We start from the raw sequence: 13,157 nt of genomic DNA on the forward strand, positions 1-13,157 counted from the left end.
TTTTTGACCTGAACCTTCTTGTTCATTGGAATCTAAAAACGTTTCTTCTCTCTTACTTACTTCCAATTTCACCTGCTCCAGAATGGAGGACGGTGCTATGAGCGACCGACTGGCATCACAAGCCATTTTGTCCCATAACCAAAAAAGGGCCTTTTCATTTTGCGTTGTGTTACTGCATATTACCTACATTTCTTATGCAACTCTACTCCCAAATGGCTCAAGTGTCTCAGAAGTAATTAGGAGCTCAGAAAATGTGACTTCATGGTTTATGTCAGTGACAACTGCTGGTAGTCATTATCCTGGAGGTGTGGGTGATGGGGACTTGTGACCTGACAACGTTGGTGCTGAAAGACAATGAGAGAAGTCACAGCAACTTTTAAAGCTGTGCAAGCCATTATTACCTAAAGTAATCAAAGAAGTTTTTTTGGGGTCAGTTTCATAATTAAGGCACTAAATGATGTATGATAGCTGTTTTTTAAGGATGAACAAGGCAAACTCAATGTTTGATCTTCCTTTTTAATCAAAATTGTTGCTCTGTCACGTGTATTTTCCGGAGTTTGAAACTTCCATTCAGTTTCAAAAGTTCTACTGGCTCTTGCACCAAAAAATTCTAAAACCTTAATAGTAAAAAATATAAACTTTACTTTACAAACCACTTGAATTATGCATCCACTGTATCAATATGTTACTTAATGTTTAAAGAGCAATGTCCTCCATACATGGCCATCTGGAGGGAGACATGTAATTGCTCAGGTCATGGATGAGAAAACAAAGCTATAATATGCAAGATCTCCAAGTTAGTGAGCCCGGCAGGTGTCAGGAACAAGATGTTCTGACAAATTACAAATTATCCCTTCAAAATACTAATTTGTGTGTGTAATATGCCTACATTCCCTTCATTTTATTCCACTGAATTAAGTTGAAATTTGACCCTCAGATTGCCCACATCATCCACTTTTTCTACCCCAGAAAAGCCCATTTTTCATGAACTGACATCACTGACTCAGTATGCAGTGTGTGTAGAGAATGTGTTTTGGAGAAAATGCCAAACAAATTCATATTATACAGTATACTCTAGATAAAAAAAACAGTATTTATTTATCTTATCTTTCTTTGTTAATAATTAGAAACATGAAGATGTTTCTAAGGCCTGAAAAATGCACCTTTTAATGTCACTGTATAAGCCTGGCGTGTAATGTCAAGCTATAAAAAATGATAGTGTCCATCCATGGCTCATTTAGCAAATAAGATAATATCACTTCACGTACCTGCCTGACAAAGTCACAGAGCCTCCCACTAATTTTCTTTATGACTTACTTCTCTGTGCCTGAGCGATAAGCTATGATAGTCACCTAATCTTGTAATTTCTGGCAGCTGTGAAGCTATCTCATCAATTAAAAATTCCCAGTGGAGGATTGGATCCCAAAAGGAATTACTAAAAAAATATTATCCAATTATGATCTGCTTACAGCTGTGTAATTATACTTGACCACATTTCGTCCTGCTGTGTGATGAGGGGATTGCTGGAGTCCACCTCTTTTTAATTAACCTGAATGCATGTGGCTCAAAAACTTAATAGAATAGGCCGATGCACTGGTCTGAGCTCTAATTATGAATTGACTGATCCCCAGTGACATTTCTTGACTAATTACATCCGATGTTTTTGTTGATTTCTGAAAAATATCTTTTTTTAATTTCTGTCAAGTGATTGTGAACACTTGATGTGGTCGTGTTCTTCAGTGCCTGTTTGGATTTCTTTTCATGTTTAATTTTTATTGCATTGTTATTTAAACGGGGATAGAATATGAGAAGCAACATTTCAGACTGCAGAGGCATCACAGTTTACTGGCTCTTTTGCAAATGGGTTTCAGTAAATTTCCTTTTCTGCAGAGACTCTAAACACATATATAACAAAACAAAAGTAAAAGAAGATATTTCAATCAACTGACTGTATGATTGCAGACTCTCTTAAACCTGCACTTTGTTACATTTCTGTACATTAAGAATGTTGCGATATCACTGTATATAGTATATGTATCTGAAAAAATGGAGCATGCTACACACTCGACATCCAGCGTAATGGACAAGACACATGCTGATGGAATGTGGTTCAGATCCTGGGAGAATTCCTTGGTCTTTTTTCTGATTGGAGGAGAGTAAAAAAAAAAAACAACCTCAAGTGCATGAGAACCTTTTACTCCAAAATGGACAGAAGGCCACGTAGATTTCTGCAAGTCACAAAACAGGCTCAGCTGTGTTTTTAACGTTACTGTGTGTCCCTGTTTATTTATCTTTTCCATTTGTTTGTTTGTTTACCTAAACACGCTGCGCTCTATGTATGCTGCACGTACAGTTCCTTGCATCGCCATGCCAAGTCCCCTCTATGGACTTAAAAGCTTTTCAATGCATCTCAAAATATTTATGAATCTAAACACAGTTATTTTGCTTCAGCAACTGAGTGCCAGCGATGAATGCTGCAGGAACCAACCTATAGAGTCATATTTGCAGACCCAAGCATAAAAGTCCATTTGGGTAGCGCGAGAGACTATTGACTCGCTATTGGGAGGATGGCTAATGGCACTAAAAGAACATGTTTTTGTGCTGAGATGGATTAGGTTATCCCACCAGCACATAGTGTACTGTACCACCTATTTTGAAATCATGGGCGGGATTGTATAATCTTAAGGGACAAATAATTATTGCATGTACATGTGCACAATATGTATGTGTGTGTGTGTGTGTGTGTGTGTGTGTGTGTGTGCAGCCATGCATGGTTTTGCGTATTTGTACATTTTTATATTTAAGAGTGTAAGCAGCATCGCGGCCCTCAATCTATGCCTTCTTTTTCAGCTCAACCGCAAGGCATATTGCCTAAGGTCTGTTTCATATTGTGAATTAATTATTCTCTGCTGGAATTGTGTTAGAGCGTGTGTGTGTGTGTGTGTGTGTGTGTGTGTTTTAGTGTCTGTGTGTGTACTTTGTTATTGCAAAGGAAATGACAGAGCAGAGTATTATTTCCCATCTACCACATCCAGACCTCATATTTTTGAATGCATTAACTCCATGGCTATTGCAAATGCATCTCCAATGCCAATCACATTCCTTTGAATTTGAAAGATGGGAGAGGGAGGGAGGGAGGGAGGAGGACCACGGGTGAGGATGCAAGGTGGCTACTCCTCACTCTTTGTGGCTCTGTGCTTGTTAAAAAAAAAAAAAATTAAATGCAGCTATGTGCACTGGAAAGCTTCTGCTTGCTGAATTTTAAAATACCTTTGGCACCATTGTTTTTTTTTCTCCTGTGTGTATACAAGCTGCAAGCAGTCACGCAGCTGTTTCCATGGCAATATCTATCTGTGTGAGGAATTCATTAACCCTTTCTCGCAGGAGTTCCGTGTAGAAATCCCACGTAGAATACAGATAGGAAAAGAAGAAGGGATGCTACAGTGCTATTTTTGACAAAATGATACTATTTATGAAATGCTACATATTTTTGGCATATAGTGGTGAATCCATGTTTTCTTTGGTGTTGACATTCTGGGCTTCTGTGTTATCAAGACAACTGAGTGGTGTTGCGTCAGGCTTTGACATTTTAATTTTAGGAAAACTAAAATGAGGACTCTCCGAATGCAAATTAGGACATTGCATGAGTTACCCTTTTTGCCAGAGGAACAACTGAAGCCTCTACCTTGCAGCTTTAAGCCATCCTCACAGGGAGAAATAGTAAGACTGTGTTTGATAAAAGATAAATCAATGCCATGCTGAAATCCATCTCGCTGAAAGACGGCGTAATATAAAAGATAGATGGAGTATAAAAAAACGAAGAGGGATATATGACATACACATGCAGACAGCATACCTACTCACACATGCAAAGACAAACAAGCACACTTACATACACACGCTCTCAAGAGGGAGAGAGGTAATGCTGTTACCGAGTAAAGACTTTGCTGGACAAGGTATGCATCTCAGACGCGCTGTTTTGATATTGATAAACCATTGAGAAGATTAACCTCATGCCAGACCTTTACAAACACTTAATTATTCATTTTGATTGTATCAATAAAAGGCCATGAGGGTCTGGTTAAATATGCACCACCCCAAATGTTCTATAAATGAAATGCGCTGAGAGTTGCAAAGGGACAGAATAAGGAAAGGGACAGAATTACAGATTCGTATTAGTGTTTGTCCTCCATCAATAGCTATTTAGCATCAAGTGTTGCGCCTCACCCATGCTAATTCTGGAGCTGGCGAGCCATGTGACTGTTTGAGATGTGCACTCCTCCGGTGTAGAGGACAGATGAGCATTTCAGGTCAGTTAGTTGTGTGCTGCCTGCAGGGTGGCAAGCATTTGGTTTACTCACTTAGAAGGATGAACAGGTAGACTGTGTGTTAAACCACTGGCTGGCTGTGTGCTCTGTATTATATGTAACTGCACAAAAATACAAAGAGAGAATTATTTTACAGAGGGTGCTTTGACACATCATGCCTCTGCTTAGTCTGATTAGTATTATTCAGGCCCCCTGAGGACAAGCACCTCATGCCATCATTATTGATCTTTTTTTTCTGATTTTCTTCAAGGGCCATGACTTTCATGTTTATGGTCAATCAGGACATGTTCATTAATTCCCAATTATGTTGGAACATTGGTATATTGCTGTGAGCGATCTAACATCAGAACTGAACAATCGAGCATGAAACCATGTAGTAAATGCTGAAGCTGAATGTCTTTCATTTTTATGATGTTATATGATGTTTAATAGTCATGAATGGATGTCAGTGGACATCATTCATGCAAATCTGAAACAGAATTTCCATCAGGCATCCAGTAGTATATATAGTAAATGTATAATGATCAGTAGCGGATATTATTCATGTGATGCATCATTCTGGCTGTTTACATGATTTTTTTTGCTCTCTGCACATACCTGAGGTGGACAAAGCAGAAGAATTAGCAAGCATTTTCCTACTTTCCTTTGTGCTTTCTGTGGTCTGAGTGTAAACAGCACTCCTCACAAGTATTTGGAACATTGTGGTGCAGTTCAGCTTCAACGAGCAACATGCTGCACTTTGATTGGGCTTTCTACGGTAGCATAGCAACAATTGCCTGGTAGCCTGCTTCGAGGTAGTCTTCAGAGCCATGTGCCGTGTGCTTTCAAAGCCTCCAATCTCATCACCGCGGTCAATGAGTGGCGTGTTGTACATTGAAGTTGAACCTTCATTTTCTCAAAGCTTGTCAGGTGCACAGCTGCACAGCAAGGAGGTGAGCTCTCGCAGCGCTGCTTTGACCCACTGTGTGTGATCATAGTGTAAGATACCACGGTGAACAGTGGATAATCATGAAGCAGAGTCATGCAGTATAGTACACCTTCAGCCTGAAACAGATTAAAGCTGATTCACCTGCTGTCAAACTCCTGTTTACAGATCTTGGCACAATGCTCACATAGATCACATGTTTTAATTCCACTCTGACTTTACAGGGATTTTATAAGTCAATATTAATGAAGTCACAAGTCAGCAGGTCAGTTTGGCTCGTGTGTGGCCAGGATCATTGACAGAACTGAAAACACCTGTGGATCTTAGGACGCAGCAAGACTGGAGTGTGTGAAGGAGACTTGTGTGACTTATTGCATACGTTTTGGTTTCCCTTCTGGTATCTTTTCTCAGTTTTGATGCATTTTTTTTCCCTCTGGTTTGACCAATTTTGAAGGGGGGGGGGGGGCATGAACTCAAGATGTCATCTCACCTCCATCATTACAAACTACATGAAACTTAACAGTTTCACGAGAAACCTTGACTGTGTTCTCTAATCATTCAGAGCACAAAATCCCACACCACATTAATGTTAATTGAACCCCACATTAAGTCGCTGCCTTTCATAATACATACATACTCACTTATGTCCCAGATTGATGGTGAAGTTGCAAGAAGAAAGGATGAAACATGGTGAAACATCTCTAAACACCTCAGTGAAATGTATCATCTATTACTTGGAGTCGATTGGGGTGTTTGACAGATATGAACAGCAAGAGGAAAAGCGAGTGACTGGAAGGCACCAATGCATTAACCATGTGATACTATTTATATCAGAGGAGCAAGGGTGACCCAGTAACTCACATGTGTTATGCAACATATGAATGGAGCAAAAAAGAGCATGGTACATGCACATCTCAGGGGCTTGGATCTCCTTGTCAGAGATGCCAATTATAGTTAATTGCACTAATCAAGGAATGCTGTGAATGGAAGCACTATTATGAGTGAGAGTGACTACAGAGGAAAGCGCAGACTGAGCATGCCCAGAGACTGAAGGGAACCATCTAGTGTGCTGTCACACAGGTTCCAACTCCATATTACTCTCCATTATGTACTGACACTGCTCTGTCCTGGCTCTCACCAGTATAACCTATGGGAGATGGACTACCTTCAAACAATACATGTATGCACAAGCCTGTAAGCCTGTTTTTTCAGAAAATATCCAGAACACATGAGTTTTGTCTTGGCACCTATTCACGAAAAATGGGAATACGTCAAGCCAAGTGAATAATTTGCATCACTGAATCCCATTTCAAAAAAAAAATCTTGCATTAGTAAGGCAAAAGCAAATCTTCACGTAGGGTTAGATACAGATACATTTAAGATCTGGGGTTGTTATAAATGCTGCTCTGCTACACTCCCACCTTTGACAACTGAACCTCTTTTGGTTGCAAATGGATCACTACAGTAGATTTACAAGGTTTACTTTTCAGAAACAAGTAAACTGACAGAAATTAATTTAAATATGCTCAGCATATTTATTCATGTTGAAAAAAAGCATATGAATTTCAGAATTTGTGAATATAATGTTTTGCAAAATACCTGAGCTTTTTGAATGTGAAGATAATTATCAGTTTATTCAGTATTGCAGTACTGACTTGTTGCTGATTACGATCACGCTCAACAAAGACATAGCTTCTCAATAAAATGATATAACAATTTAACGTCACTTGGTTAACATTTATAAGAAGTATATAAACATGTCATAAATGATGTATAACACTAATGTACTTGCAAGCAGATATAATTGTTTACTAATATAGTAAACTCTTCCTGTGGGCACTAACTGTCACGTGGGGGCGGAGCAGGTGAACCCAAGTGCAGACATACAGAGGCAAGGAGACAGGGACATGGTAGGGCAAGGTATTTATTAAAGCAGGCCAGGGAAACTAGTACTGGTAGCTGAGAAACTGGAGCTTGGAACTTGGAGCTGAGGTAGGCTGGGGCAACAGGAGCAGGTGCAGAGTGGAATCCATTGAAGCTGGGTAGAGTGAGGGACAAGGGCAGGGATGCAGGGCTGACCAGAAAAGGGACAGGAGACAAGGACTGGAGACAGAGCAGACAGGATTGCAGGGAACAGGAGGCAGGGACGGGCTAGGGAGAACAGGCAAAAATCAAGAAAACTGATAAATGCAGGAGAAATGGCCTGAAGCATAGACTGGCTGAGCAGAGGCTACGATCTGGCAGTGTGGATCTGGCACGGCTGAGTACAAGTAGAGGTCTTGATTATGGAATAGGTTGCAGCTGGTGGAGCTCTGCTCTGACTCCAGCACACCTGTCTCCACTTACATAGTAACACACAAGGAGAGAGAGGGAGAGAGTCACTGGGGAAGTGGCAACAGATAGGGAGACACAGGACTGAGGCAGAAATGTGACAGTAATCTCCCCTCAAGGGACGGCTCCCAGACATCCCTCCAGGCTGGTCAAAAGGGAGAAACGAAGAGGGTTCACAGAGCAGGGCAGGTGGAAGGGGTCTGGTGGCAAGATCCAGGGAGCACAACCGAGGCGATGGATGACTTGGACACTGGAGATGAGCAGGGCAGGGGACCTCAGGTGGACGGCCCAAGGACAGAACAGGGGCAGAGCATGGACCCTCAGGCGGATGGCCCAGGGGCTGGAAACCATGACTGGAAGACAGCTTAGATGGGCAGAGTCGCTTGGGAGGTCGACCGGAAGGCAGGACAGATGGATGGAGCCGCTCTGGAGGGCAACCAGGAGGCAGGACAGATGGACGGAACTGCTCTGGAGTGTGACTAAAAGGCAGGACAGATGGGTGGAACCGCTTGAGAAGTCGACCTGAAGGCAGGAAAGATGGACAGAACTGCTCTGGAGGGTGACTTAAAGGCAAGACAGATGGGTGGAGTTGCTCTGGAGGTAGACCAGATGCCAGGACAGATGTGCGGGAATGCTAAAGAGGTCAACCAGATGGCAGGACAGATGAGCGAGACCGCTCAGGAGCTTGACCAGACATCAGGACAGGTGGGCAGAGCCACTCTGGAGGTTGACGACGTAGGCAGGGCCACTCTAGAGGTCAACAGACATGCTCAAGGCAGAGACCTTGAGAGCCAAGGCATCAGGGAAACTACTTAGGTCAGCCAAGAGACTGGAGGTCAGTGGAGAAGGCTGACTGCTGGAGGTATGGCAGGACGTTGGCAGGTGTGGCCAACTGCTGAGGGTTTGGCAGAGTGTTGGCAGATGTGGCCGACGGCTGGAGGTCTGGCAGGGTGTCGGCAGGGGTGGCTGACGACTTGGGAACTGGAACAGGCTGAGCATTGGCAGGGGCCTGATGGCTCAGGAACTTGAACAAGCTGGGCCTCAGTAGTGGCACTGGGCAATGGAGGAGCTGGGCAACAGAGAAAACCGACAGCCTTGGGACCACACTTTCTTCTGGAGGGTCCCAAACGAGGGTACCCAGGGAAAATGGCAAGGTGAGATCCATAGAAGGGGGACTGCTGGGGGTCTTCAGGGGCAGGAACAGGGAGGAGGCTAGTCGACTCGGGGGCTGAGGTAGACTGGAGGCTAGCAGACTTGTAGAAAGACTGGTGACAAGCAGGCCCAAAGCTAGCAGACTGGGAGACAGGCTGATGGCTAGCATGTCCAAAGCTAGCAGGCTGAGAAAAAGGCTGATGGCTAGCAAGTCAGATACCCCCTAGATGGTGGCTTGGGCTGGTAGCTGGGAACCTGGGGCTGAGGCAGGCTGGGGCAACGGGAGCAGAATCAGTGGAAGCTGGGTATGGGTCCAGGGCAGGGAAGCAGGGCTGACAAGACTGCAGGGAACAGGAGACAAGGACAGGCTAGGGAAAAGAGGCAACAACAAGAAAACTGATAAATGCAGGAGAAATGGCTTGAAGCATAGACTGGCTGAGTAGAGGCTACAATCTGGCAGTGTGGATCTGGCAGGGCTGAGTATAAGTAGAGGTCTTGATTATGGAACAGGTTGCAGCTGGTGGGGCTCTGCTCTGACTCCAGCACACCTGTCTCCACTCACACAATCACACACACAGGGGGTGAGAGGAGAGAGCCACTGGGGAAATGGCAACAGATAGGGAGACACAGGACTGAGGCAGGAATAGTGACACTCATATGTTGAGGTAAAACACAGCTAATAATATAAAATATGTCCTCATGCGAGAAGTTACAATTGTTGACAAATACTGTACATTAATAAACACTTTAATACACTGTGTTATAAACTATTCATTGCATGCCTTATAAATCTATGGTATATATGACTAATGTATTCCAATATTTAATGATTCACTGTTTCTAAGTATCTTTTAAACCACTCTTAATTGTCTCTGACCACAAAAGATGATTTCTTTAGTGGTCGAAGATAAATAGAAAGATAAACTTTCAGACAAAGTTTTCGACAAGGATACCGTACTCTCTCTGAACCCCCCTTTAACACTTTGCTGCAGAGAAAACCTCTTTGCATTGGCTGATTGTGGTTGTAACAAACCGGATTTTAACTATCACTCAGGAAGTAGACCATGCAGTGAAGGTATTATTTGAATATCAGATAAAGTATTTGGAACAAACTTTAAAGTGCTTCACTGATTTAGTTTGAAAAAAAATAAACAAATAAAATAAATAAATAAATAAATAAATATATAATCTTAACTCAAAGTCCATTAACTAGCTTTGTTAACTATTCTTTCCAATGTCACAAATGAATTTTCACACACAGTTTACTGATTGAGTTTATATTTTGCAACAGATTAACAGTCATTGGTCTAGTTTAGCATCATTCAGGAGGAGCTGAGCAAGCCAGGCTAAGTCTTGAAGATCATGTTATGTTAATTGCCCACCCTTCAGTGCCAGGTCATGGTCAATCATGGCGTTGCCCTTTGATGTACAATATGTAGCTGGAATGGCACTCTATTTATAATTTCCACATTATGTCAGTCGTACGATTGAGGTATTGAAGTCAGTCCACTTATTAAGAGCATGAACCACGTCTCTCCCAAAGCTAGAGCACAAAACAAACGCACAATTAATTTACTTTTTACATTAAAGGATGACATTATTGTCCAAAATCCACACAAACTGTAATTTTTCCTTCTTTGCCAATTCATATCATTTGTGGTCAATGCTGTGACATCACCTATGGGTGGGACAATTTTTTTAAAAAATCCTTATTTCTGTGTATGGAGCACAGCAGAGAAAATTCAGTAATAGCAACAGATGCCTGTTGGGTATATCATGTTTCAAAACTAAAAAGAAAAAAAAAACTATGAAAGGCTATATAGACTGATTGACTCGGTTATTTGTCACAGTGCTTGTGGCCCTGACAATGATGGTGAGGAGGATGATGGTGAGGAGGAGGACTGTGATGATGAAGCAAAAGTAGAGTGATATCCCTGCCACGCCACATTTCTTCCACATGTATTATAGTAAATGGCGTTTTCCCCCCGTTTAACATAACAGAAATGGCTCCATGGTACATCAGTTGCTGTCTGCTTTTGTCCCACTGACACCACGGTGGTGACAGCATCGGGTCTACTCCTTTAAATGAGCCTTTGCGCATAGCCTTCGAATCACCACAACTGCATCAGTGCTGGCTGGGTTGCTTAGCAACTGGACAGCACAGCGATCCCTGAAGAAAACCTCCTCCTCTGTATAAAACACAAGCTCGTGTGATTCTTGAATTGTGATGTGCGCGTGTTAGCGATTTCCAGTAAGGATGTTTCAAACACAAAAGCGAGTCCCTGTTTGAGAAGAGGAATTAAATAAAAGAAAGAAAAAAAAGATTGTGCGTGTTCATGTGTGCGCGCATGTGTGACTATATGTAGAAATGTGAGTGGGTGCGTGCGTGTTTCTCTCTCTCACTCTGTGTGTGGGTGTGTATGTGTGTGTGTTTCAAAATTGTGGCAAAGTGGAAGAAATGCATGAAAACGCACCGGCACACACTCACAGCATCCTAATAGGTTTCAGAGAGAATAGACAGACAATTCAGCGCATGAACAGGCTGTCGCTAAGGAATTCACCTTAGGTGTCCCCCCCTTCTCCCCCTCCCCCCAGCAATAGGACATTATTTTAATTTCAACTAAGAACTTTAAAAATTGAAAGGAAACAAGAGACAAGCTTCGCTCATCATGTCTCTTTGGACTGTTGAATCTCTGTCATCTGTGCAGTGTTTCGAGGAGAAGAGGAGCGGACCTTATTAACGTGTTCAAACGCCATTTAACGTTGGACAGCGGAGGCAAGTGGACTTTTCAAATAGGTTTGCATCTTTGATATGAAATCCGGCGTTGTGATAGCTACATGCATTGGCGTATCAGGGGCCATCCATATTTCTCGGCATCTATTTTTTTTCACCAGAGGAGTGATATAGCCTGCTCTGACGTCTGCATCAGATATTACCCAGTGCTTTTTCAATGTGCATTTTCCCCTCAGTGACTTTGCGCTGATCTACATCATCAGCAGCAGCAACGGGAGGAAAAAAAAAGGGAATGAAGATTTCATTTTTCTTTTTTTTTTAAACCCACCGCTCCCTTCAGCCGACCAGCGTTCCCAGCTCAAACAAATAGGCCTATCTTTTAACAACAGCACGTTGTGGAATAGTCTGGCGCCAGAGCATCGCTGGAACCATGCCTCTTCTGCAGATTTGGACTGGGAAATTTCATCCACCAATTTGATCATCAAGAGGTTGCTGCTCAGTCATTCATGCCAGTGTTTGTTTTTTTAAGGGGAAGAATACTTGTCATCACTTTTAAAAGTATTGTGTATGCTGTTTTTTTGAGCAAGATGTCTGATCTTCTGGTGTTGGTCGAGGGGCTCTGTGACCTGCACGGATTTCCATAGCTTGGGAAAACAGCGGGGGCCAATTACGAGATTTTTAAAAATCGAGAAGCCTACTTTAATGAAGACGTCGCATGCGTAGATGTAGGCTAGTTTATTCGACATTTTTAAAAGGCAGTTCTTTTTGGATTGCCAGTTTTTACTTTGTGCTTTTTCGGGAGGACCACTGGACTGGTTGGATTATAGAAACTATAAATAAGGATTTGTGGAGATGTTGGGTCGTCAAGAAGATAAATTATGTGGAATTTTCTCTGCTCTGGCGGCTTTGTCCTTTGCATGCTTTGTTCAAAGGTAAGGAAACGTCGCTTGGAAAAACCTTTCACACCAATAGACGTGATTACCGGTCAATAAAAGGCTGAGATGTGGCAAATCGCATTAACGGGGTACCCAGGCCTACTTATTAGGGGCATTGCTGCCGATATATGCTCTATTAGACGGAGCTGTGGCGCGCGCGAGCGTAAAAACATGCGCGTGCACAATATCAAGCCTATTGTGAAACGTAACCTACTCCCGATATCAAAATGGGGATATACATATGTGTGTGTTGGATAGGGCGACTTTCAGTGTGATCCTACTTAAAATGACAGCCCTCAGTAGGCTCCATGTCGGCTCAGCTGATGATTAGATGATAGGATCAATCAGCCGACGATCGATTGATTACGCTATGGTTCATGTATGAGTCTACAGTGCCAGAGCCACTTGGCCTGCAAGCCTACTTATTTTTTTTTCCATCTCAATACATAAGCTATTCCTGTAATCATCTTAATTGCCCCTTTTATTGACCGGAACCAAATCAGTCAAGATCGAAAAATAATCTCAGCAGGTCATCAGCTGCTGATGCGCTCAAGATAGGAGGCAGTGTATAAGATTTCAATTAATAGCTTCTCCTCTATAGGCTGTATAATGTTTACAGTATGAATCACTGCACAAAACCATCACAGACACAATCTCCTGATCAATTCCTTTGCTGTTTCGTTGTTAAAGGCACTGATATATCCCTTGTGGCCTGCTCCTTTTCCTTGTCTGCAGTAACCCACAGCCTTACT

General features: G+C 42.5%; 1 protein-coding gene across 2 annotated transcripts in view; it reads left to right on the plus strand.

The window, feature by feature from the left end:
- gabrb4 (gamma-aminobutyric acid type A receptor subunit beta4) overlaps positions 1–13,157 on the plus strand; it is a 91,241-nt gene that overhangs the window by 20,737 nt on the left and 57,347 nt on the right. The window contains exon 1 of one of the 2 annotated variants that reach the window (XM_067607607.1): positions 11,273–12,402. The exons of the other annotated variant lie outside the window; for it this stretch is intronic. Coding sequence (XP_067463708.1) covers positions 12,323–12,402 — 80 coding nt within the window. The 5' untranslated portion in view covers positions 11,273–12,322. Of the gene's footprint in view, positions 1–11,272; positions 12,403–13,157 lie in introns of those variants that run through there. 2 annotated transcript variants of the gene reach the window in all.

This window comes from Thunnus thynnus, chromosome 13 (genome assembly GCF_963924715.1).
Source record: "Thunnus thynnus chromosome 13, fThuThy2.1, whole genome shotgun sequence".
In the NCBI taxonomy this organism is placed as follows: Eukaryota; Metazoa; Chordata; class Actinopteri; order Scombriformes; family Scombridae; genus Thunnus; species Thunnus thynnus.